The following is a 24,296-nucleotide window of genomic DNA, read 5'->3' as shown; positions in this document are numbered from 1 at the left end:
TTGCTCTCGCTCTCCCTCTAACTCTCTCTCTCTCTCCCCCACCTGCACACACAGTCTCAGGTATCAGGTCAGTGCTGAGCAGTGACTCATAAACGAGAGGGCAGTGGCCTGATCTGACCAGGACGTTCCCCAAGCACCTCATTAGTGCACAGGGTTGTGCGGCAACTCAGCCACTCCTCTCTCACGCTCCCCCTCCCACTGCACCGACTGTATTTATTGGATTTCAGTTTTGTCAATGTATTCCACTCTACTGAGACTGGTATTATGGACCTAGGTTGTTATTGATTTGCCTACCTGGAGTTAAAGAGGTTCCTACCCCAGTACGACACTGTCCTCCTTGTAAAGTGGGGCTTGTTGTCTGTGGGGCTTGGGAGTACTGTAACTCGAGGTCAATTTGATAACAAGCCTCACGCTGCTGGATAATTAGAGCTGCTCTCTCAGCTTCGCTTCCAGTGAGCTCAGCTTCCTCTCTTTGGTCTGTGGTCCTGCAACCGGGACCAAAGTGAGCAGGCCGAACAGATTCGACAGATTCTACCAAAACCTCGGATACCACGTCTCTCGACGACTCACGAGTGGATGGAGTAGGCCGATAGGGGACGGAAGTAGCTGCGGCCGAGTGGCGCGTTGGAAAGGGATGGAGAGATCAAAGACACAGCAGGGGAACAGAGGGGTGCTGTAATATCTAAAAGGACCCCTGATCGCGGAGCCCATTGCTCGCCACTGGCTCAGCTGGGATCTCTCCATCGGGAGACTATCTCACCAGTAGCATGAGCTGTTTTATAGACATCTTACATCCAGTTGCAAAATTGTCTATTTTGTTTGTGGCCATTGTTATATCTCCCCTGGGGTTTAAGCATCTCTCTTAACAAGCTTGTATATATTTTACTGTGCTTGCTCTGTGCCTCCTTAAGGCTTGGCGTGTGTTATGACCTCTCCTGCACAGGGAGAACCACACAAGTTCGGGCAAACCATGGCTTTTCCTTACATAAATACACATGAGGACGTAGATTGGATGTTTGAGAACAGCAAATGGAACGTTTGAGTTGGATTGTCTGTGTATAGGGCTATTCGGACTCCTTCAACATGATATGAATCGCAGGGTACTGTGAGAAACATGCTTCCAAGCGGGATTCACAACTCCATCCTTCTTTCTCTCATTCTCAATCCCTGTCTGCCTGATGTTTAGGATTCGAGGCATGGTCCACATCTTGCTGGCTCTTTGTATGCTGACGGGCTTCTCGATTGTGACAGCCAGCTTTGTCATCTACGAGGTACAGGAACACCATACTGGCTCAAAAGGACTCCAGCACATCGCTGGCATTGGGGAACCCTTCTACTGGACCATCAACTTCCTCTATGACATGGTACCATAACCCCAAAAGACACCACCTTCTCCCAGGGACAGCCTGGTCAAATTGAACAGATGAACAATGTGTTACCAATTGATGTGTGAGACGGTTTAAGCGCTGTGTGTTTGTGATGTAATGAGCAGTCTGTCCATGTGTCACCTCCAGACCCTGTACATGGTCCCAGTGACCCTCTCCCTGGCTGTCATGGCAGCCTTTGGCCTCCCAGCCTTCACAGAACAGCAGAACCTGGGGGCTGTCACCATCCTCTTGGTCCTATTCGGGTGAGTGACCAGCCTCATTACCGTGACAGGAATGTTGCTGACACCGATAATGCGTGTATTACTGTGCAGACGCTTATCATGGAAAAGGAAAAAGGAAGGAAAATAGCTGTAGCCTTGAATTAATTTGACTGAATAATCTCAGTCTGCAAATGTAGCTTCTGTTGTACTTCTAACACCATGAAACGATTTTAATCTGGGTTTTATATTAGATAAAGAGGGCCATCTAGACAAAGTGGGATTCCTGATAAAATCAAAGCCCATTGATATTGTCTTCGGTTTTAGTTTCAGGCTACGAATGCAAATGTTCTCCCAAATCATAGAATAAAACCTAGCTCAGCACCACCAATTCTTTATACAGACAACTGACTCTCATATGAATAATAATCACATACTGTAAAGTTCAAGAGATTTATTGGTCCATAACACAGGACCATAGTCACAGCAGTCAAATTCTTTATCCACCTGGACTGACTCTTGTGCCCGTGTTGCACTTTATAGCTTTACACATAGTGGTTCTGTCTGAAACACTTCAGCTGCATATTTTGTCCCTGACCTAGCAGGCACTGCAATCAAATGAAAAGCAGATCATTTAGAGTAAGAGGAGTGTGGCGGAGAGTGTTAACCGTGAAGATAGGAGAAAGAACAAGTGATTTATCTTACGCCTTTTGAGTTCAAGTGTTTGCCTTTAAGATGCACGTTTTTTGTTGTTGTTTTCTCTCTCTCTTGCGCTTCCTTTTTCAAGGTTGTAGACATTCAATTAAGCAAACACGTTTCTAATTGAAAAACTTCATAAGGTATCCTCTATATAGGCATGTTGATTAAACAGCTTTGCGTCCTTATTTTTGTGTTAAGTGTTAAGAGAACGAAAAGACCTATTCATTGTTTTGCTTTTTACTATCTTCTCAGCTTTGCTACCTTCCCCTGGATGTATCTCTTGTCGAGCGTGTTCAAGGATCCAGAGATGGCCTTCATCAGCTACGTGTCCATCAACCTCCTCATAAGCATCAACACCATCATCTCCACATCCATCGTTTACTTCCTGGGAGAACTCAATAAGAATGACGAGGTGAGTGTGCTTGCTAGACAGAGACTGGACACGATCCAGGCCTCAATTTGGGGTCTGTAACCTGCAATTGCGGGAAGAGTCACGGACGTTGATGTTGATGATTTGCTGTAGTTACCAAAGGACAATGGCACTCAAGGAGAATGACACTGACCCTTTCTTCTTCACTTACCTTTTTGATGTCCCCCCCCCCCTCCCTTTCTGTTCACCAGAACATCCAGCAGGTCTACAGGACCATGAGCTACGTGTTCCTGATCTTCCCCCAGTTCAGCTTCGGTAATGGGCTGATGGAGCTGGCCCGCATTGACATGCAGGTGCAGGTCCTCAATGCGTTTGGAATCGACGCCTACAAGAGCCCCTATGCCATGGACACCATAGGCCCCATGTTCATCTCCTTGTTCCTACAAGGCATCACATTCTTCTCTCTGCGACTGCTGCTCAACAAGTGGCTCATTCGTCGAGTCAGGTGAGTCCGGGGGGTTTACAGAGGGGGGCAGGGGTCGGTCAGGTAGAACTCCTTTTGGATTTCCGGGCCAGAAGATGAAGAGCAAGGGAAGCAGAACCAAGCTAATAGGGTCGGAATGAAACCGGTCGCCATTCGAACGTAAACTAGTTCCTCTGATGTCTCTCAGTAGGCACTAACACCGACAACGTCTTTGTCTTGTTCTCTCCGCTCTCTCCGTCTCCGTCCTCTCCAGGCTTCTGATCTGCCGCAGGAAGACGGTGCAACCCGCGGGTACTGAGGACGAGGATGAGGACGTGCAGGCGGAGTACCGGCGTGTGACCAGCGGGTCGGCCCGCTCAGACCTGCTGCAGGTCAACCAGCTGAGCAAGATCTACCAGCACCTCAGCAAGAAGGTCCATGCTGTCAAGAGACTGTGTGTAGGCATCCCAGCTGGGGAGGTAAGATCACTTCCCCTGAGGTTCTGTCCGGCATCTACATGTCGCAACCTGTCCTTAGAACGTCAGATACCACAGTAGGGTTTAATGAAGTTTGTCGAAAGCAGAGGAGGTTCTCCTTAATATCAGTAGTTGAGTGAAATGCGATGCGTGGTCCCTACCTGCAGTGCTTTGGCCTGCTGGGGGTGAACGGAGCAGGGAAGACCACAACCTTCAAGATGCTGACTGGGGACGTCAGCCCCACTGATGGCACAGCACAAATCAAGGACTGGGATGGGTAAGTGGCGGTTGTGTGCCCCGTGTAGCTCTTTCATGACTCGCCATATTTGGGGATGCTCGTCCGAAACAAACTCATTTGGTGTCTCTCACTGAGATTGAGGCGTTATGGACCTCCCGTGACCAGGGTCTGCGTGTTTGACTGCAAATGAGCGAGAGGTAGCAATTTAGCACGAGACCCTATACTTAAAGCCACCACTTACATGTTCCTCTTTGTGCCTGCGCTTTCCCAGGAGAATGGTAGACATCATTGACTGCCGTAATGAGGGTATAAACATTGGCTACTGTCCCCAAGTGGACGCCCTGGATGACTTGTTGACTGGAGAGGAGCATCTGTACTTCTATGCCCGCATACGAGGAATCTCCAAGAGGGAGATCGACCGGGTAAGACTGCTGAGAGAACCACTTAAAAAATTGATATTAACGTTGTCACATCTATTTCCCATGAAATGTAACGTTTCAAAGGCATTTTTAACAATTCTTTTGACCAAAGTACAGCAATGCTCTTTTACAAGTATGCTAGTACATGCTTACAGGCTTACTGAAGTAGTACAGTGCACAAGGAAACACTTGAGGCCATACTAAGTATGCATCAACATTGCAGTAGCTGTGCTTTTCTCTCTGCTTTTATGGCACCTGTTTTCTAATTAAAGGATGTTGTGTGAATGGGCCTATGAATCATGATGGATTTCCATTTAAAGAGATCCTTGTATGATCAGAGAATTTAGCTTCCCGCGTCACCGTGGGCTCCATATTCATTACTTGGAATGGAAAGCAATCTTGCAGTCTGTCCTGATTATGCTGAGTATTTGAGATGTTTTCCCTCTTACCCTGACAGCGAAAAAATAAGAGGCCAGGCGATCAGAGATTATGACATTTTAGATTTTCCATTTAATGTTTTAGACAACGTCTTAAGTGAGTTCAGTTCAAAGCACCAAAACACAAAAATCACATTCAATAAATAAAATAAGAATTAAATAAACGAAAAAAATAGGAATGGTGACCTAGATCCACAGGCAAAGAGATAAAAAGCCAGCTCCCAGTGATTGTCAGTGTGTGATTTTATAATATGACTGCCGACTCCCAAGGCCTCCATCTTTCTCTCACCCCTCCCTATTTCTCTCCCCTCTCTCCCCCTGCCCTCCATACCGCTGATGGGCTGCGACGAGCCCTTGATGATGTCACCAATAGACACAAGGGCCACACAGACCAAATGCGGATGATTCTAATCACAGTTGTTTCTGCCATTACCTCTGACTGAGAACAACAATGGCTATAATGGGCACAGCATTGTTAGTGGTGGCTAATGTGGCTAACTCAAAGATGGATATATATATGTCCCCTCAGCTCTATAATGTCCCTTCAGGAGACAGTCCTTACTTGGAGTAATGATAACTGGTCTTAATGGGCAGGTTTACAGTCCCATGATTTTTACCACTGTTAATGAGATGAGACACCAAAGGTCAGTCTAAAAGGCTGTGCAGGATTAAATCTATGATACAGGGACTTTTATACCTACAATGAGGTATACAGTATAGTCTATTTCAGTCTTTTATTTTGCTATCACCCAAAATGCCAAAATGACTTTAAGGAGCAACAGAAACCATGCCTTTTGTGCTGTATGGTAAAGCTTACTTGATTGAAGCCAATATAAAGCACTGTTCATGTAGTGAAGTGTGTGTTCCTATAAAAAAAAATAGATGGTTAAAGGTGTTAAAGGTTGCTCCTCAGCTTGGGCCATTAACCTGGATTATAAGAATTATTCATGTGGAAATTCTGACAGCCCATTGAAAATACCTCATGCCTTTGATTTGTGGCCCCAAGATAAAAGACATAAAAGTACATAATTTAGAGTACAGTTGATAGTTTTAGTGGTACATGTCACCTTAAATAATGTAAATAAACTGTTAGTTTCTTTGGTGTGAAAATGCAGCCTCCATTTATGCAACAAACCATGCAACATTATCTGTCAATCAAGTGCCCTTCACATTATCGTTAAGTTATATATTACATACCATCTTTTTACAGTTGCATCATCCTCATTTTCTCTTGGGCATTTTACAATAGAACCAGATAACTGAGGACAATAATGAAAACTATTAGCTAAACACACAAGGTCTTGATGGCCAAACATCATGAAAAATGCATGCCCACTAGATGCATCTCCACAGCATAATTGCCATAGAACTATACTTTGTACTACTGCGAAACCAATTCTGCATCTTTTTTATATTTTTTGCTCACAGGTGGTAAACCACCTGCTTCAGAAGCTTGAGCTGAACTACCACAGGCGAAAGATCACTGATAGCTACAGCTGTGGAACCCGCAGGAAGCTCTCCACAGCCCTGGCCCTGATTGGACACCCTCAGATCCTTCTGCTGGTGAGGTCTACTCACATCATCTCTCCATAGACATGACGATGGCGGTTTTGTCTCCTGACTAGGTGGTTCTCACAGAATTAACTTTCCACTCTTCTCCTCTGTCTTTCTGGCATTGTGCCCACCTGTCTATGTCCCCAGGATGAGCCTAGTTCGGGATTGGACCCTCGCTCCAAACGCCACTTGTGGAAGATCATCTCCGAGGAGGTGAAGGGAAAGTGTGCTGTGGTTCTCACCTCTCACAGGTACGACCTCCCTCTCGACCATCTCCACAATTCTGCAGCACTTAACCCTTGTGTTATCTTCGGGTCATTCTGACCCATCAGTCATTGTGACCCACCGTCGTATTGCGACAGATTTACCACATACAAAGACAAAGTGAAGCATTTTCTTTTAACAGCTAGGCTGTCTCAGACCCCCCACATTGCAAAGGTTAAAAGAAAATTATTTTAATTTGTTTTTGTATTGGGTAAAATTGGGTAAACACAACGATGGTTCGTTATGAACCTTTGGGTCATGTGACCCGAAGGCAGCACGAGGGTTAACACAATGCAATGTGATAAACATTATGCAACCTTATTTGCTCTACTCATTTTTGATGTGTGTGTGTGTGTGTGTGTGTGTTCAGCATGGAGGAGTGTGAAGCACTGTGCACCCGTCTAGCCATCATGGTGAAGGGTCAGTTCAGGTGTCTGGGCTCCCTGCAGCACATTAAGAACCGGTCAGTGCTCTCCCTCCGTTCCACCTTTCCCTCCCAGCCGGCCATTAGTCACCTCTGGTCCTTTGCAGTCTGCCATCTATTGTTCCCCTGTGTGATCTTTTATTCTGTGCTCTGCCGAAGCCTTACCTCCCTGATGATTATATTGACCCCAGTAATGAAAATGTCTTTGTTACCGTTTCTCCCGACAGGTTTGGTAGCGGATTCACAGTCAAGATGTACCTGAAAATGTATTTGTGCAATGTGGAGGTTCTCACCAACTTCATGCAGCAACATTTCCCAAACACATACCTCAAGGTACTGGACTAGTTAGGTCACACAGTTAGTTTTTAGTCTGTGAATGGATCTGTTTATTGTATCGCTGTATAGGATTAACACCATGGCTAACTTGTTTCATGCAAATACTTTATATAATATATGTAATACAAACATCGTTTTACTACCTAAACAGCAGGGGAGAAGTGGGAATCGGGTTAATAACTATGTATTCTCCAGGTACTATATAGAGTATGATTGTCACAGAGAGACCTCTGCCATGGTGGCACTAAAATCTGTCCACCAGGCTGGATGATAACAATGCCAGTCAGGGTATCTTCCAGCTTGGAGTGTAACTGTGCCCCTTCCTGTCTGCCGACCACAGGACCAGCACTCCAACATGGTGGAGTACCACGTTCCCATAGCACCTGGAGGTGTTGCGGACATCTTTGACCAGCTGGAGTCCAACAAGGCCACACTGCAGATCAAGCACTTTTCTGTCAGCCAGACCACGTTGGATGAGGTGAGGAAGGAGGGAGGGAGGGAAAGAACAAGGACATTCATTAAGAATGTGGGAGAGACTGAATAGTTGAAATGTCTGCGTTTTAACATGTGCCAGCACTGATAATCTAGAATCATCTATCTCCTTTTTAGGTATTTATTAACTTTGCCATGGGGAAGGTTGGCATGGAGACAATCCCATTAGACAACGAGGGTTCAGAAGATTCCAGCAGCCTTGACTCCATTGAGGCTGTAGACACATAGGGATTACAGTCATTTTGTCTCCAATGCACTGGAATGCAATGTCTGTTGACACATTCTATGAAAACTGCTGTACGTGAACCGATAATCATCTCTGTAGGAGCTTAACGTAAATATATGTCACCTTGATAAAATTACTTAATCACTTTCTTCTTTGTCTTTGATGTAGTTTCTATATATTTAAGTTTTATGTCCTGATAAAGAATAATTAAATAATGCCCCAGAAAAAACACCTTTCTGTTATAGGCCACCCCATGATATTGCCATTGATGATTACTATTTATGTTTGTGGCCTAAAAAATCATGATGTTGGTGCATGACAGTGGCTGGACCCATGTACAATTGTGCAGTAATCTGTTTACTTTATCCAAAAATAGAAATAAGGGTTTCTCAAATGAAGGATCTTGTATTGTAATATTATTGGAAATCTATATATTTATGGTGGAGGTGCAAAAGCAGATCGGAATTATCAGCTTTTTACTCATATTCAAATACACATTATGACCTGTGTGTCATACTGTGGTATAAATCACATACAGAAAACACAAAAATGTTTTCACAATTACAAAAAAAAAAAACGATTGAAATATCCGCCCATTTCCCCTCTCATGAAAATTTCCTCAGAGGGCATATTCTCACTGTAAGAATGTGCTGAATATTTTATAGACACTTTCCCTATATGGCTTAAGGCACATTTCCACATGGACTTGAATGTACTGAACTCATTTTTATACATTTAATAAAGCTATTTTTTCAAATGCAAGTGCAACTTCGTAGCTATGCTCATTATTGCAAAAGTGGGTTTACAGTGGGGACATCTTTTCATTTCAAAGCATTCAATGTTTATCGTGTATCATGTTCTTGAGTTCTGATGTTTTGTGTTCAAAGAATCTTTTCAAGAGGTTTTGGTTACAATAAACTACATACCTTTATGAATAAATTAATAACAAATCAGCTTGTAGTAGAAACATCAACATGATATTGTGAGTCCAAGGTTATGCAGGCAGTAAATTGGGAGTAGCTTAGCTTATCTCCATCTATGTTTTGAAAGTATACCATTTGCATACTTTTTATGTTTTTACACTACAATGGTCTACCGTGTAGCTGTTTTTTTTGTTTGTATTTAGTTGATTTATTTGGTTTATTTTGAGATAGTGTAAGTTACCATAGTCTATAGTCGAACTACTCCTTTTTTGCCTTCGATTGGCAGATCGCATCCAACTTAAAGGTCCCATGACATGAAATGTTCACTTTAGGACGTTATTTAACATTAATATTGATTCTCCTAGCCTGCCTTTGGTCCCCCAGTGGCTAGAAATTTCGATAGGTGTAAACCAAGCCCTGGGTATTCTTCTCCGTCTTTGAGAAAATGAAAGCTGAAATGCTGGGTTTTGAAAATCCTCTCCTTATGTCGTCATAATGAGGAAGGTTACCTCCCCTTTCTCTGCTTTGCCCGCATAGAGAATTTGGCCCACCAATGAGAAAATTAGCTACGACCGTGCGAGCGCGATATTGGTTTTTCCTCGAGACATCATGGCTTGCAAACTACCGAAGCATGGCAGTTAGCCCCGCCTCTTTATTCCTCATAGCATTTAAAGCTACAGACACAGAAACAGCACGTCCTGAGGAAAGCTCATTGTGGGACTGCTCGTAGTGGCTGTAATTCTGCACCAGGGCTGAATTTCGGGAAAGACACTTATATATATATAAATATATAAAAGCATCCAAAAACAGCATGTAATTGGATCTTTAAAGGTGCACACACAACAACCTACTGTGCAGGAGTGCGTGGTCAGCCACCCTCGCCTCCAGCCCGTACTCCCCCACCTTCTCCCCAATCACCCATCCAAAAGCCCTCACCTCACCTTTGTTCCTCTCCCAACAATCCCCCATACCCACCACAGCAGGGTGTTCCTGGCCCAATTGACCAATACTTATGCAACCAAATGGGACATGGGTGAGCTTTGTCTGTACACTGCCCCCTGTCGTTTTTGATACATCTCAATACTCAGCTTTTTGTTGTGTTTAGACGGTTGACATTTTAAGTTATTGCTACATTACCACCACCCATTGTACTGGAGTGCAGTGAGGTCTTAAAAACCTACTTGTCAGCGTAGTTACGCTTTTTTTTTTAAAGAACAGGGGAGATCTTCACGCTTTCTGTTACACTCTACTACAAGAACACCCCCCACCCCCGTGGTCAGTCTCATTACACCACATTGCATTAGGCTTCCTCTCAGTCTCTCCTTTCCCCTCCTACGCTGCTCACACTAAAGCAAAACAGGGTATCTTGTTCACCTAACGTCACACTGGCCAGTTGGATGCTTCCCCAGAATGTACAGTTGGTCTTTTAGCCAGCAGCTGAACAAGGCACCACTTAATGAACTCAGTGAACTGCAACCTCCCGATTCAATCAACAATTTTTTTTAAAGGTACCATTGTGTTGTAAAATTTGCTTTAGAAGAAATATTTTGATGGTGCTGGCTGGTCCTCCTCTCAGGCCTCTGTTTCTCCCCAACAAAAAGCTTCTTCACCAGAGCATTAAGGCAGCTGATTTGATCTATAATCAAATCCTTACAGGAAAAACAAGAAAATCCTAGTATTTAAGTGAGTAAGATTTCTGTCTGAAACCTCTATCTCTTTGTAAATTCACAAGGACAAGGAGGACACAGTGCTGACCCCAGCAGCTCAACAAAGAAGCTTGTGATATGAGAGAGCTCAGATCACACCACAGGCTTTCAGGGGCACAGGTGGACAGGGACAAGCATCAAGGAGTTTGTTGATTATACTCCTTACACACTAATTGACATGCATTTCTTTGGCAGATGGTTTCATCCAAGGTGTCAGTTCATCAGTTTAGTATAAATGGTTGCCACATAGAGATGGGCCAACTTCCAGCCCAGTAAAAGTCTGCATGTCTGAAACAGAAGCAAAACTCCATGGCAACTATATTCCTCCTCCTACTCACCTAACTACTTGGCTCATGCACAAGAGAAGTTCAAGCTCCAGGGTGTTGGCGGTACTGCTTCAGTTACAAAGATTCCTTACCAGACACTTTTCATAAGAAACATACATGTACAGACAAATCCATCACAGTCTCTGGAGGAAAATACAGATCCATCAATGATGAAGCAATTCAACTAGAAGAATGCATTGATCCTTAACAGTACTAACATACCAAACAGGCAACTGGGCAGTTAACTTTGAAGTTCACATGTAAGTCTGTCAAATCTACCACCTAGCATGACTGGAATAGTGAATGCCACAGGGTGATTTTGTTTTTTAAAGCAGCATACAGCCCCAGTCTATAACCTCAAGGCTGGGGCGTAGCCACAAGGGGGCCTGCGGGTCTAGGCCACCTCATTTACATGTCTGGCCACCAAGATTTCTGATTGCTTTGAATGAAAAAAGAAATGGAACTGATATTTATTTATGTATGTATATTATTATAATTATTATTTTTATATATATTAATATTATATTATAATTGTTATTACTGCCTCAGGGTCCCACAAACGCTCATCATGGATATGATATGAACAGAACTCTTACTTCAAACGTAAAAAAGTCACGTGTGGGAAAATAGCTTAGGTAGATGTTGGGTATCTTACCGGGTCCATATTTCTGTGTTTCCTCCTCTTCTAGTGCTGGCAGCTCTACTGATGAAGTCCCAGCCTGATCCCAGCCTGATCCCAGCCATCTTAATACAAAAATGTACTTTTGTTGTGAAATTTATAATTTGGTGTAGTTTACGTGAACGTTCCGCCTCCTCAAGCTTTACCACGCCCCTTTCTACGCGAAAGCATGGCGGGAGAAACTGATGTAGGAAGTAGGATAGTTTTCGTGTTTAAGCAGGTTTTCATCAGGATAAATCAATTGGTTGTGGAAAGTTACTATACTTCTGACTGCAGATAAAATTGACATGGATCAAAATGCTTTCACCGAAGTAAAAGGTTGGACAAGAACGAGGGAGGCTATTGCAGACTTTCGTAAACTTTTGCTCTGTTCAAGATGGTAAGGAACTTCTGTCCTGTATTGTTTATTTGTCTATGCCAGCTGACTTAACATATGCAGCTAACTAACATTTAAATTGTGCTTTACAGTTTGAAACTCATGAACGAACCAGTGTGCCTGGGAATTTGCGAACACATGCTATGCAGGTAAGGAGCTCTTACAGACATTACTTAGCCAGCAAGCTCAGATACGATGCGTTTGAAATCGGATGTTGTATTGTACACATTCTGTTATTTGGTATGATTTAATATTATCCACTGTAATGCTGTTACACTGCTGCACTTGCTATATGCACTTTCGTGTGTCACTGTAGTATGTGATACTGTTCTGCTAAACGAATAAATGTTCATGTAAGCTAATGATTGACTGTATTTGCCTCATGTCAGTGACGCCATCACGATGTGCACACAAGTCAATAAGAATCACTGTCATCATTGACAGCTAGTCACGTCATCTAAGGTAGCATCCTGTTTTAGGTCTTGTGCTGGTCCTCAAGCTGGAGCTGGCTGTGTGGTTTGTCACAGCCCTGCCTGGGTGAAGGATATCCAGATCAACAGGCAGCTTAGCAACATCACAGACCTCTTCCGCAGTTTGGACTCCCTGCTCAACCCCACAGAGAACTCAGGTAGCTTACATGCCAATCAATCTTGCTGCAACCAGGCCATAAAGAATTCCCTGTTAAATATTAAAGAAGTGGTTATATACCTTGCTAAATCAGCTCTCCACCCATTGATTCATACTCTGCTTGGTTTGTCCCCCCAGGTTAAGCTCTGATTGATATTATTAACATGTCACCTCAGAATCGTTTTTTTTTTTCCTTGTCACGCTTTCAGCCGGCTGGTAATGACAGTAATTATGCAATGCAATTAGTTAGCGATGGTGGTGTTCAACTGTAAGTTTGAGCCTTTGACAGAGAGTGCGATGTAGCGGCTTTATGCAATGCCTACAGGCTGACAGTTATATAAAACTTGAATGGGTCTGACAATTACAGACTAGGCAGTAGATCAGCAGTGGGTGACGTTCTGGAGACAGTTGCTGGCCTTGTCTGTCACATAATCTGATTATACAAGTATAAATAAAATAAATTTATAATACCAGGTCTTAATGCTTGCTTCAGTGATATGCTGTCATGTTTGGGTAACTCACTTTTGAGTGTTCTCATTGTAGATCCCTCCCCTGTTGAGCTTGAAACGCAGCCTTCGAACTCTGTCTTGAAGCAAAAGAAAAACTACAAGATATGGTTCAGTCCTCGCAGCCGTAAGGTGCGTTGCCGCTTGGAGAACCCCACGGATGCTGATCTCTGTGCATCAGGCGGCACGCCCGAGAAACCTACCTCGACATCATCCGAGATGACCACAACCAAGTCTAAAGACCTGTCCATCTACAACTTCAATTCCTCCTCACAAGACTCCGACCCCTCCTCTCCCAAAAGAGGCAAAGGGGTTGTTAGCAAAAAAAGGAAACCGCAAAATGCAGTCAGAAAACCTGCAGCAGGTGGGAACAAGCCAACCACTCGCAAGCAGACCAAGCAGGCTTTCAAAAGGAACAGGCTGGAGGCCATTAATGAGCAGTGGGGAATTGGGATTGTGGGAGAGACCCAAGGGGAGAAGATCAGTTCAGGAGAGGGAGACCACATGTCCAACAAGAGGGTCTCCTTCCTAAGCCCTGCTATCTTATCAGGTGAGATGCAGCCGGAACCCCCTCAAGGAGAATCCATAGTCCTCAGCCCCAATAGAAGCATCCTAAAGGGGGCTCAGACAGAAAACGGTGTCCACACATCTGATGACCAAGACCAGTCCAGTCAGAGTCCACTTACCAGCCCATCTTCACTGGTTAACCTGTCCAAAAGTCCCAAATCAAGCCAGAGAGGTGTGGAAAAGGACCTTCCCCGCTCTCCTAAGATCACCCCCAAGAGAGCCAGAGTGGCAGAAAGAGGCAGAGCTTCACAGAGCACCCCAAAGCGCCCCAGGGCTTCTACCAGCCAGGGTCGACGCCCAGAAGGACCGAGGACACCAGTCCAGCCCTCTCCACGCTCCCCAGCCAGCCCCAACCAGGGAAGGATGACTAGAAATGCCAGAGGAGAGCTGAGAGGGAGCCCAGGTTCCCCGGCCTCCGTGGGGAAGCGCTCCCCAGGTACCCCTGGTGGGTCTGGGGGAAAGTCTTCCCAGAGCAGCCCTGCTTTTATGAAGAGGAACTTCAAGGGAGAGACGCCTCTGCATCTGGCAGCTATAAAGGTCTGGGAGTTTAGCCTAATGGGAGATTAAGAATACAATAATAGAGGGGAGTTGGTAGCTGTGTCTATCAAAATATCATTGACTTATGCATAGGTGGCGACCTATTTTGCGTAGGAGTAATGCTGTCTTTAATTGGATGGCTAATCAGTATCACGATCAAGGGGACAGGAGAGAGGATGTATAAAGCCATTTTTATGTTACAATCTGGTTGGGATTCCACTAAACGCCTTGTACATCTAGCTTGAGCTGGCTAGTATAAATCCCCCCTAGCCGTGTTTCCTCTCCGATGGCCCATCTCATTCTTTAGATGATCAGACAGCCTTCTCAACCCTGTGAGAATACCCGGCTTTCTATAATCCCTGTAAACACGGTTGTAATCCCTGCTTGGAGCCCATACAAGGTAATCAATGTCCCTGTGCTGGGAGTGATTGATAACAGCAGTTCCAGGCTGGTCTGGGATCCGTTCCCAGGCGTGGAGGGGCCTGTTCACATGTCCCCAGTACTGACCCAAGACCTGTGGTCTCCCATTCACAGGGGGAGGTGGAGGCTGTGAAGGAGCTGTTGGAGCAGGGAGCCGACCCTAACTTGAAGGACAACGCAGGCTGGACACCACTGGTGAGTCAGCTCTCATTCAGTCCGTAGAGAAGCACTCCGCTTGTGTCTGGCCTTTCCACACAATGAAGGGAGACAGCCAGACTCATGCTGCGGTGTCAGATATGCTGATACAGTTTAAGGAATTGTCCCCTGACCTCTAACCCTCACACACACACACACACACACATCATGGCTGTTCTCCTACCACAAATGTGTCGGTCTGAGAAATGTTAATAACACTCCAACTCTGTATAATGGATTGTCCAGAGAAATATCGACAATGGCTCTTGACTCCTTCTCTCTGTGGTAATATCGTTTTTTTGTAGAACACTCTATTTGATTGACCGTGTGTAAATGATATGTGCATACTGATTTGGTGCCGAGCAGTATGCCCTGTTGAAGCGTAAATGAACATGGTTAACTGGCAGAAGGTCTGACTTTGTTGTTGAACCTCCAGCCCTGTCAGTTTTTCATCTCAGGCCACCCAGTATGACGTTCAACGCTCATGTTAAAAACCGATACGACTTCTCATGCTCCCCATAGCCTTATTGCACGAATGCGCTTTCCTTGAAATGAAATGGGCGACATTTAACGTAGTCTTCGCATAACATCAGAAGGGGCAGATGCACCGTTGTGCCACCTTATAAAATGTCCTCAAAAGATAACGTTAAGTGCATTAACGTAACAGATCGTTTGAAATAATGTTTTCACATTTTTTTTTTTTTTACGGATTCAATGTTTTAATGTAGGTACATGTTTGATAGCTGGATGTAGTTCGAACTGACACCGACTGAGCAGCCGTCTGGCCCTGTGTTGCAGCACGAGGCGTGTAACTTGGGCCACCAGCGCGTGGTTGAGGTTCTGCTGAGGGAGGGCGCTCTGCTCAACACCCCGGGCTACGAGAACGACTCGCCCCTGCACGACGCGGCCAGGAACGGCCACGCGGGCATCGCCCGGCTGCTGCTGGAGCACGGAGCCTCTCAGAGCGTGCTGTCAGTACCTCACACACACACACACTCGGCTTTCTTCTTCTGTGTCTATCCGTCAGCTTTGCAGATAGATAAATAACTGAGTAACCCAGAGGGATTGTTACTGCACAAAGTGTTAAATCTGTTTGAGAAAAGAAATGCATTTTTACTGTCGCTCGCTCATGAACATCAAGCCATAAATAAGGCATTCTATGTCATCGAATCAACGGGTTGCCTAGCGATAAGAACTGCAGTCCAACAGTGACGCAGTACAAACTGTCGTCCTTTGTATTGACTATAAACGGCAGAGATGGGGTTTGAGTGAAACGGCTGTACGAAGTGAAACGTGGAGCCGCTTCCATGTTGTAGCCATCTCTGGCCGTGAGTAATCACCCTGAGTGGTCGTGAGGTTTTTAAATGTGCTGTTGATGGATAGTCCCTTAAGTTCAGATGGTGACACTGATTGGGCGGAGGACGAACCAGCCACGTGACCTCATCGTGCAACACCTGCAAGGCATGAACTGACGCACTCTGGGATGTCGGCGAGTAGGTACAGGACACCTCCTCTAATTACAGATGATGGACGGAAAGAGGTTTTGGGGCGAACGAAAGGAACAGTCGCCGCCGCCTTTCCACTCTCAATCTTTTTTTCCCCTCTTCCCATTCCACTTTGTGATTTTATTTCTCCCCCCCCCCCTTCCGTTCAGCTCATCATGGTGATGGCCTTTAGTGGGTGGGTGGCACCCCCGGCCTTGGCGACTGACGCCAGCGTGGCAGATTTCTTCAGGTCGGCCATGCTACTCATCTGCAAGGCAAAACAGACAGGGACTGAACCAATCTGTCATGACGCCGCAAGACAAATGCAATCCTTCCCCATCACACGCAATCAATTCATTTCCCCCCCAAGTCTCCTTTACATACACACACACACACATCCTAGCTCTCTTAGTCACAAATCATCTCCTTGAAGGCTGCGTTGGAGTTGGGCAGAGAGCTATGGATCTGCCAGGGCCATCTCTAATGGATTGATTGGCACACAGTGCTGATCTCCATGGGGAATGTTGATTTCATTGTCATGTCCAGCATTAGGTCTTTGAGGGGCGGCTGGTTTCCTTACTGTTTATTTTCTCTAGCCTTGGATCCTCAGACACCTTTTCCATCTGAGAAATGAAAGCTGTCCCCTTTCTTTGTTTACAAGTATTGCTATGGACAGATACATGAGGGGTATTATATTCAGTCCCCGCTGTAGTAGAAAGTGCCCTATCTCAAAAACACACACACGATCATAACTGTTTCCACAAACTCCACCTCCCCTGCACAATTAAAAAATGTTTCACACTTTACTTTTATTTAGATATTCTGTTGGTGTTCTGCTGCATAAACCAGAGAGATGCATTTCTTTTCATGGCGTGTTTGCGTGTGGGATGAGGAGGAGGGGGGGGGGGGGGGGGGTTGAATCCAAATGAAATATTTTATGGACCAGTGGACCTATTAATTGTACCCCAGGTGTTATCTTTGCTGACGCCTAATCTTTCAGACCCAACACGCTGTGGTTTTCCCCTCTATCTCCCCTCCTTCTCTTCTCATCCCTCTCTTCCTCTCTTCTGCTCGTCATACAAGAGGGTTCTGTCTAACGTTCCCGCTCTGTGCAGCCTCCTGCGTGCAGTACCCTACGTGTCTAACAGCCGCCTTGTCGACTAGATCATGTGAAGCCTATGTGCAGTGAATTAGACTGTCGCCGTTTCGAATGATTCCCTGTGTAGGCGCTCATACTCTTCACCCAAGACGTGATCATGTTAGCAGAAGCCAAACCGGCATACCCAGGTTCTGTCTCCCACGCACGCCTATCGGGCCATCTGCAGTCCGGTCAGGATTCTCCTGGTCCGTGTGATTCCCATCTGAGCGAGGGGCTGTGTCTTTGCTCCTGGCAGGAATATGTTTGGGCTGCGACCCGTGGACTGCGCCGTGAGCCCAGAGATGCAGGCAGTGTTCGAAGCAGCCTCGAAAGGACCCCACCCGGCACCCGCCCCACTCAGTCCTCTGCCCAGTGTCTACAAGGTACCGTAGGACCATCAATTGCAGGACACGAACTAGCTTCTCTTCAAATGCACTGTCCTAAGTATGGCAGATCATTCTTCCTGGTCATATAATTCGGCCTAAATCGAGTCAGTGGATAGCAGTTTGTATCTTACTGTGCTTGATGAAGGTTTGTAAGACTGGGCTTAATCTGTTTCTATATACTGGCTCGTACTACAATAGCTGTTACCGTAGAACTTATGTTTACCTCCAGTCTGGCAGACTGTCTCTTAGGATAATATATAACTGTATTATTGACTTTTATCTGATGTATTAGGTGTCTGATGGCGTGAGCAGGGATGAGCGTGTTGTGGTTCTGGCCAGCAAGCTGTCCAAGTCGCAGCACATTCGGCTAACCAAACTGAGCCAGACCCTGGGAGGGACCGAGGCCGAATCGTTCTCAAGCTCAGGTACGGTACCAGTCCACGTGAAGCTCGCTGGGGTTTCTTTTTCTTAGTAGCGTCTCCGTCGCATGTTCCCGGGTCACTCCTCACAGATGGAGGCGATGATCCTCCGCTACTCGTGGAGCTTTGCAAATGACAGCAATAACAGGAGACGCCCGAGTTGTTTCGCTGCCGTCTCGTAATGGCAGTAGGGAACAGCAAAAGGGGAAATCATTGAAGGGATGGCTCATAGGCCATTTGGGACTGTTGTCAAAGTGAGGAATAAACAGTGTTCAAACGAAACGGAAAAGGGTGGTTTGCCGCTGCTCTCAAAGTGTAACTGGAGGGCTTATGGTGAAATGCTGTGTGGGAATTGTTCATATTTAAACCGTAGCTACTGTGTGTAGCATGCAAACATCTGAGTTGAGCCTGCAGATATAATTAAGGTCTTTCTGCAGCTGTCAGCCCAAGAGCTCTTTTGACTGAAGAGGCAATAAGCCCGCGTTTAATTTTTGATTACAATTCTGTCACATTGTGTAAGCCATTGCGAGAGGAGCGGTTTCCAAAAAGTGTAACTATCAATCAGAACAAAGGCTTGAAAAAACATGTATATGTTTCTAATAAATCCCTCCTACCTTCACACACAATCGCCGAGGTAAAAACAAAACAAAAAAAAAAACAGTATGAATATAATGTAAGGCGTGTTATATATATGTGTGAAAACGATCCACATTCAGAGCTCTTTCATCCGTGTGACGCTGTTGACGACGAACAAAGAGCACCCTTCACAGCGTGTCTTGGACCTCGTGGGAATGGTGACCTCCGTGACCACGCGTTCACACAGTCTTCCTTCTCTTTCTCTCCTCCCTCTCCAGTGACCCACGTGGTCGTGCCAGACGGGCCGATGCCCACCACCCTGACCACCCTGCTGGGCGTCCTCAGTGGCTGCTGGGTCCTCGGGTTCAGCTGTGAGTAGCCCCCCACCACCAATCACCCAGACAACGCAGCCGGTCCGTCTGACTGTCGTTCGGATGCCCTGGCTTCTGTAAATCAAGGATTTCTTACGCGCCATGGATTTTCGACGAGCTTGTGTTAGTTAACATACGCACATACGATATCTTTCATTCATCCCACATTTACACAGAATAGGTTACAGCAAGAAAACGCATACATTCTCAAATGCACATACGGTATATAGGAACAAATAGAAAGATGGAATACATAAACAAATAATCGGGCAGTAGCTGATCTACTGATTGTGATTAACATGAGGACATAGGAAATCCTTGATTTCTCCCACACTCCCAAAGTGTGCCGTAGAATCATCCATAAAGCTGTATGATGAAGTATGGGTACTATGATGGAGCTACAGCCTTGTGTTCCAGTGTGTTTAGCCTTCCTGCTCTGTTTAGACAGAGCCAAGCTACATCATTTGAGCAACAAGCAGTTGCTAATACAAGGCCAGTGTGTGCATGTGTCAAAATACTTGACTGTTTGAAATGCAAGAAGGCCGCCCATGGAAATAAGGACGTTAGGGCATTTCTATGGACCATAGAAGTACTCAGAAAATGAATGAATCAGTCTTCTTTTAAATCTTTTGGGGTTTTTTCCTACAATGACAATTCACCATTCTCTGACGATTTCCTTGCAATCTTTGCATCCGTTTCCCAGCAAAGCAAACCTCTAAATATTCACAGGCGGTCAGCTGTTCGACAGTCACTTATCTTTCTTTGAAGTCATCTGGCAGCTTGGTGTTGCCCTGTCCGTCTCCTTGACTTTTAAGTGTGCGCGCGTCTCGTTTTTTACCCCCTTTTCGAGAGCGGTTAGATTTTTCTCTTCTCTTCACGGCGGATGAACACTTGACACAGCTTGTCTGCCCTCAGAGAGCGGGGCTCCCTCGCTCCGTGTCCTTTCTGCCCGCACGCCCACCCTGCCCTCGTTCACGCTTTCTCCCTTCCTCCCTCTCGCTCCGTGCCGCCCACCCTCTCTCCGCTTCAGAGGCCTCGGTGGCGCTGTCTGGTTCCATTCCGGGCAGGCCACAGCGCTCACTGTGGGAATGCAGAAGAGAACCACTACCCCCCCCTTCCCTCCTGTCCTCCTCCCACCTTCAAGAATCTAATTAGCTGATATGCTAATGGGGTTTCATTGCGACGCGGGGCTTAACGAGCAGGCCGTATCGTCCGGAGCGAGAGCCGGATTAACCCCCGGTATCTGTTCCCCCTGCCTGGGCTCCCACGACGGGGGCTCTCCAAATGAAAGCTCTAATTAAGAGGAACCACAAAATGTAATTACGCCCCCTGACTGCGTCTGTGTGTGTGTGTGTGTACCATTCACTCCTTGTTTGAGGACTTCTGTACCTCTGCTGAGTGTACACATGTTGTAATTAGTTGTGTCACCATACTAGACAGGCACAACTGCATGAGAAAAGCACTCAAACACACTTGGCTGATTATAATCTGACACATGGCAAGGCTATTAAGTGGGTTACCCTGCCGATTCTTTAGGGCGATTTTCCAATTCATAACATCCAGAAATGGGAAGTTCAGAGCAACACCCCTGTTAACTATATAATATGAAAGATAGGATAAAAAATAAAACAAGGTAACAGAATATTATATTGAACACAGTGTGTGGTTGCACACTTTGGAAATGTTCGACACAACCGGTTCACTTATGTAAACTGTAGCTGGGTTTTTAACATTCCATGTCCCACTGGAACATTCCTGTTGCCTTTTCCCTCCTAGGGGTGGAGAAGAGCCTGCAGGCAGCCAGCTGGGCTGAGGAGACCGAACACGAGGCAGAAGGACCCCAGCGCAGCCGCATGAACAGGCGGAGCCTGGTGAGACACACCCGCCCAGTGCAGATTTGAGTCTTTTTTGGGGGTGGGAACACAAACAGACGTTCCCATAGTTCAGTGGAATGGAAGCAATCGAGCTGAAAACTGAAAAGCTTGAGAGGAACAATTGAGTTTGTTGATGCACTTCATAGCAGGCGTTTGGTGCCTGGATTCAGGACTGCTAAGCAGCCCAGTGCCAGCCAAGTGGTTTGGGGGCAGAACTGCAATGTTCCCAGTAAAAGTTGGCATTGAAACAAAGTCATTACCGTGCTCTTCTTGATGCTTATGTAAGGACTTAAGGACTGGTGATTTGGGGATTTAGCATTTAGACTGAATCTTAGTCGAACCTGTTTTTGGCTGCGGGCACTTTTGTATGATTAACATCTTTTTCAACTTGAGATGAGATACCTTAACGTTCGCTTTTCCTAATGTGCAAGAGTTTGTCACATCAGATCGTTTTATACAAAACGGAAAAAAATGGAACAGCACTATTGCTTGTTATGCCATTTTAACTAATCTCTCCCCTCTCTCCCCCTGTCTCTCTCTCACACACACGCACGCTCCCACTCAAAACGCACCCATCCAGCTGCCCCCGCTGTTCGACGGCTGTTTCTTCTTCTTCCTGGGCTCCTTTAAGAACCCCCCCAGGCAGGTGCTGCTGCAGCTGGTCAAAGAGGGAGGGGGCCAGGTGCTGAGCAGGCATCCCAAGCCCCACAGTGACGTCACGCAGACCCTGAACGCTGCAGCCTACCATGCCCTGCCAGGGTCGGACCAGGCCCTCTGCACCCAGTACATCATCTACGACCCCCAGGGGTCCTACAAGCCGCCCAGAGTGCGCCTGGGTAAGGTGTGGTCCGCTCCCTCCTCCTGGATCATCAGCTGTGTCTCAGCTTTCCAGCTGCTCCCTGTCTCCTGAGGTGTGGACCTGCTACCTGGGGCTTGGAGCTTCCAGACTTCCACCATATACTTTGTGCCTAGCTCTTCAAATGACTGGGACATGTGTTTATGGAAGCTTCTGTCCTGGCTGCACAATAATGACAGCTCGTTTGAAACATTCACAGTCATTTTCTGTATTTTAATGAATGGGAACCATCTAACTCGGTGTGCTTTCATTCTTTACAGTAGACTAGTGCTTAAGGCATTAAGGCATGTTGATCTTCATTTTGAATGTTTTTCAGATTTGTGACTTCCTTAATTCTGTGTGACAATGTCGGCCACATAATGAAAGGAAGAGTTTCAATGAAGCTGCACAAAAACAGTACAATGGAATGCCCTTAAAAATAAATAGTCATGTTTTGTTCCAATTATGTTGCAATGAATATTTTTGTCAAGCAGTGCTTTTTAATGGATGGCAAATATAGCATTTCCATCTCTAACTCCAACACCAGAAATACTTTATACTGTAATTGGGAATGACTGGGTTATTTAGTTCATAACTCCTAGCTTTTAAAACAAACAAGGCCTCGGCCTCAAAAGATCGATTCAGGGCAAATAGGAGTAGCTGAACATGAAAGCAGTGCAATTAATTGTCCAGTCACCAACTTGGCACCCACTTTGGAAAAGAAACAAACAAGTTTTCTTTTCCCTTTCTCTCTCGGCAAGGAGATATGGGGAGAAAAGTGCCCTCCCCAGTGGTGAACGCTGCAGATTTCTGGCCCTGCCTTCCCTGAGGTCTTCTCCTGGCCGTCTCCCAAGACGCCGTTTTCAATGGGATTAGTCAGGGATGCTAATTGCTATTGATTGCTGCATGCTGCATTAAATTGCTTCCCCCCTTTCCCATCCAAGGAGGGAGGCAATTAGTGGTGCGGACAGAAGCTCTGCCTCAGTCTGACTCCGGTAATGAATTGGAATGTGGAATGAACCTGTGTGTAGAGATCCCTTATTCACTCCAGTCCACTAGGCACAGGCACTACCAGGCACCTTGTAACTCATGCTGGGCTGAAGGAAACGTAATACGGTAGACTGGGAGTGTGTTATTTCCTGGATGTCTCTGAACAGTCTTTCTCTGTACAAGGTCTATGCCCATGCCAGGGCATATGGGTTTGTACTACGAGCCTCTGTAAGCTGAGGCTTGACTTGAGCGAGCAGGATTCTGACAGCTTCTAGTGCATACAGCCAACATGGTGGCCCCTGGTGCACCTGTCTACTGTAGCCTGGTGTACAACTCAACATGTTCATAGGTAATTCAGGATTTGTCAGTGCTGAAGGTTTGTAGTATCTACTATCAGTGTGTTCACTTGGTGAGTGTGTAGCTACCCGGGAAGCAACGGGTAAAAGAACTGTTCTGTGCAAGAGGGGTGGAATGAAGGAAATAAATCAACTCACACTTGCGGAATAACACTTCTTTTCCAGTCTATTTAACAAAATAGTTTTTGTCTTCATAAATAATACGCATTTTTCTTTTTTTTCCACCTCTGATTTCAGAATACACATTATATGTTTGAAGATATTTACATGTTATACAGCATGAAGGGCACCAAGGGTGATTGAATTTAGAAATTCATACAAATCTAGGCTGTTTGGTTAGATGTACCAGACTATGTCTCCAGTTATGATGTAGTGATGTGTGTTTGTGAATTAGTACTTCTAACCAAACGCTTTCTTCTTTACTGTCTTACTATATTTCTAAATTTAAAGTCGAAACTAAACGATAACAGTGGAAGTAAATAGCAGTTGTAGAACTGACCCTTAGTACCCATGAGTAATACAATTGATTGTTTAATAACAGTGTTTCTCTCAAGAGTAGATATTTCTCTGGGTTGGTTTTCAGGCACACTATGTAACAGTATTGTTTAAAAAAAAGAACAATCTTTAATAGCTTCCAGCTACAGTAAGTCGGTGTCTCGTGAAAGGTGGTACACCTACATGATGGCTGTGACAAAGCAGTGTTGAGAATGGCAGGGGTTGGTGCATGTGCAAGCAGACATTTAGAGGAAATCACAAAAGAAAATAACTGGAGACTGAGTGCATTAGGTCGTAACCTTGACTAGATCTACAAGGCTTCTTTTTTTTTAAATGGAGGCATACATTACAGTTACAGTTATTCAGGTTTATGCAGCTATGAGATGACTGTCTGCCCATCCCATATGTTGCGCTCTGTTGCCATCTAGTAGACATAGCAACTAAATGGGCATTATACCAGTTCCTGGTAACGCAGGTCTGAAGAAAGCAGGGGGTGAATTAATATAGCACTTGTCTCAGCTGTTGGT

At 45.5% G+C, this 24,296-nt stretch overlaps 2 protein-coding genes across 2 annotated transcripts in view; both read left to right on the top strand.

Annotated features, from left to right (window-relative positions):
* abca12 (ATP-binding cassette, sub-family A (ABC1), member 12) overlaps nucleotides 1-8,199 on the top strand; it is a 30,625-nt gene extending 22,426 nt beyond the window's left edge. Inside the window, exons 41-53 of the mRNA XM_067252091.1 lie at nucleotides 1,187-1,364; nucleotides 1,515-1,630; nucleotides 2,537-2,696; nucleotides 2,906-3,159; nucleotides 3,392-3,596; nucleotides 3,761-3,870; nucleotides 4,103-4,253; nucleotides 6,116-6,250; nucleotides 6,389-6,492; nucleotides 6,876-6,968; nucleotides 7,157-7,262; nucleotides 7,606-7,743; nucleotides 7,875-8,199. Of these exons, the coding sequence (XP_067108192.1) occupies nucleotides 1,187-1,364; nucleotides 1,515-1,630; nucleotides 2,537-2,696; nucleotides 2,906-3,159; nucleotides 3,392-3,596; nucleotides 3,761-3,870; nucleotides 4,103-4,253; nucleotides 6,116-6,250; nucleotides 6,389-6,492; nucleotides 6,876-6,968; nucleotides 7,157-7,262; nucleotides 7,606-7,743; nucleotides 7,875-7,985 (1,861 nt within the window). The 3' untranslated portion in view covers nucleotides 7,986-8,199. The remainder of the gene's footprint in view (nucleotides 1-1,186; nucleotides 1,365-1,514; nucleotides 1,631-2,536; nucleotides 2,697-2,905; nucleotides 3,160-3,391; nucleotides 3,597-3,760; nucleotides 3,871-4,102; nucleotides 4,254-6,115; nucleotides 6,251-6,388; nucleotides 6,493-6,875; nucleotides 6,969-7,156; nucleotides 7,263-7,605; nucleotides 7,744-7,874) is intronic.
* Nucleotides 8,200-11,904: 3,705 nt separating this feature from the next.
* On the top strand, nucleotides 11,905-22,372 carry bard1 (BRCA1 associated RING domain 1). The gene is made up of 11 exons (XM_067258798.1): nucleotides 11,905-11,996; nucleotides 12,086-12,142; nucleotides 12,473-12,621; nucleotides 13,164-14,230; nucleotides 14,765-14,845; nucleotides 15,644-15,816; nucleotides 17,724-17,850; nucleotides 18,146-18,278; nucleotides 19,127-19,219; nucleotides 20,996-21,090; nucleotides 21,674-22,372. Exons 1-11 carry the CDS (start codon nucleotides 11,905-11,907, stop codon nucleotides 22,001-22,003), a joined length of 2,397 nt encoding a protein of 798 aa, XP_067114899.1. The 3' UTR covers nucleotides 22,004-22,372.
* The last annotated feature ends 1,924 nt before the right edge of the window (nucleotides 22,373-24,296 follow it).

The sequence above is a fragment of the Osmerus mordax genome, chromosome 2 (genome assembly GCF_038355195.1).
Source record: "Osmerus mordax isolate fOsmMor3 chromosome 2, fOsmMor3.pri, whole genome shotgun sequence".
Lineage (NCBI taxonomy): Eukaryota > Metazoa > Chordata > Actinopteri > Osmeriformes > Osmeridae > Osmerus > Osmerus mordax.
The sequence above is the reverse complement of the archived record's forward strand: the minus strand, read 5'-3'. Positions and strand labels throughout refer to the sequence as shown.

Excerpts from the sequence above, each read along its gene's own strand:
- bard1 (XM_067258798.1), top strand. The coding sequence starts at position 11,905 with ATGGATCAAAATGCTTTCACCGAAGTAAAAGGTTGGACAAGAACGAGG. Across the intron at positions 11,997-12,085 it reads CTTTTGCTCTGTTCAAGATG|TTTGAAACTCATGAACGAAC; the intron begins GTAAGGAACTTC and ends TGTGCTTTACAG. Across the intron at positions 15,817-17,723 it reads GGAGCCTCTCAGAGCGTGCT|GAATATGTTTGGGCTGCGAC; the intron begins GTCAGTACCTCA and ends TGCTCCTGGCAG.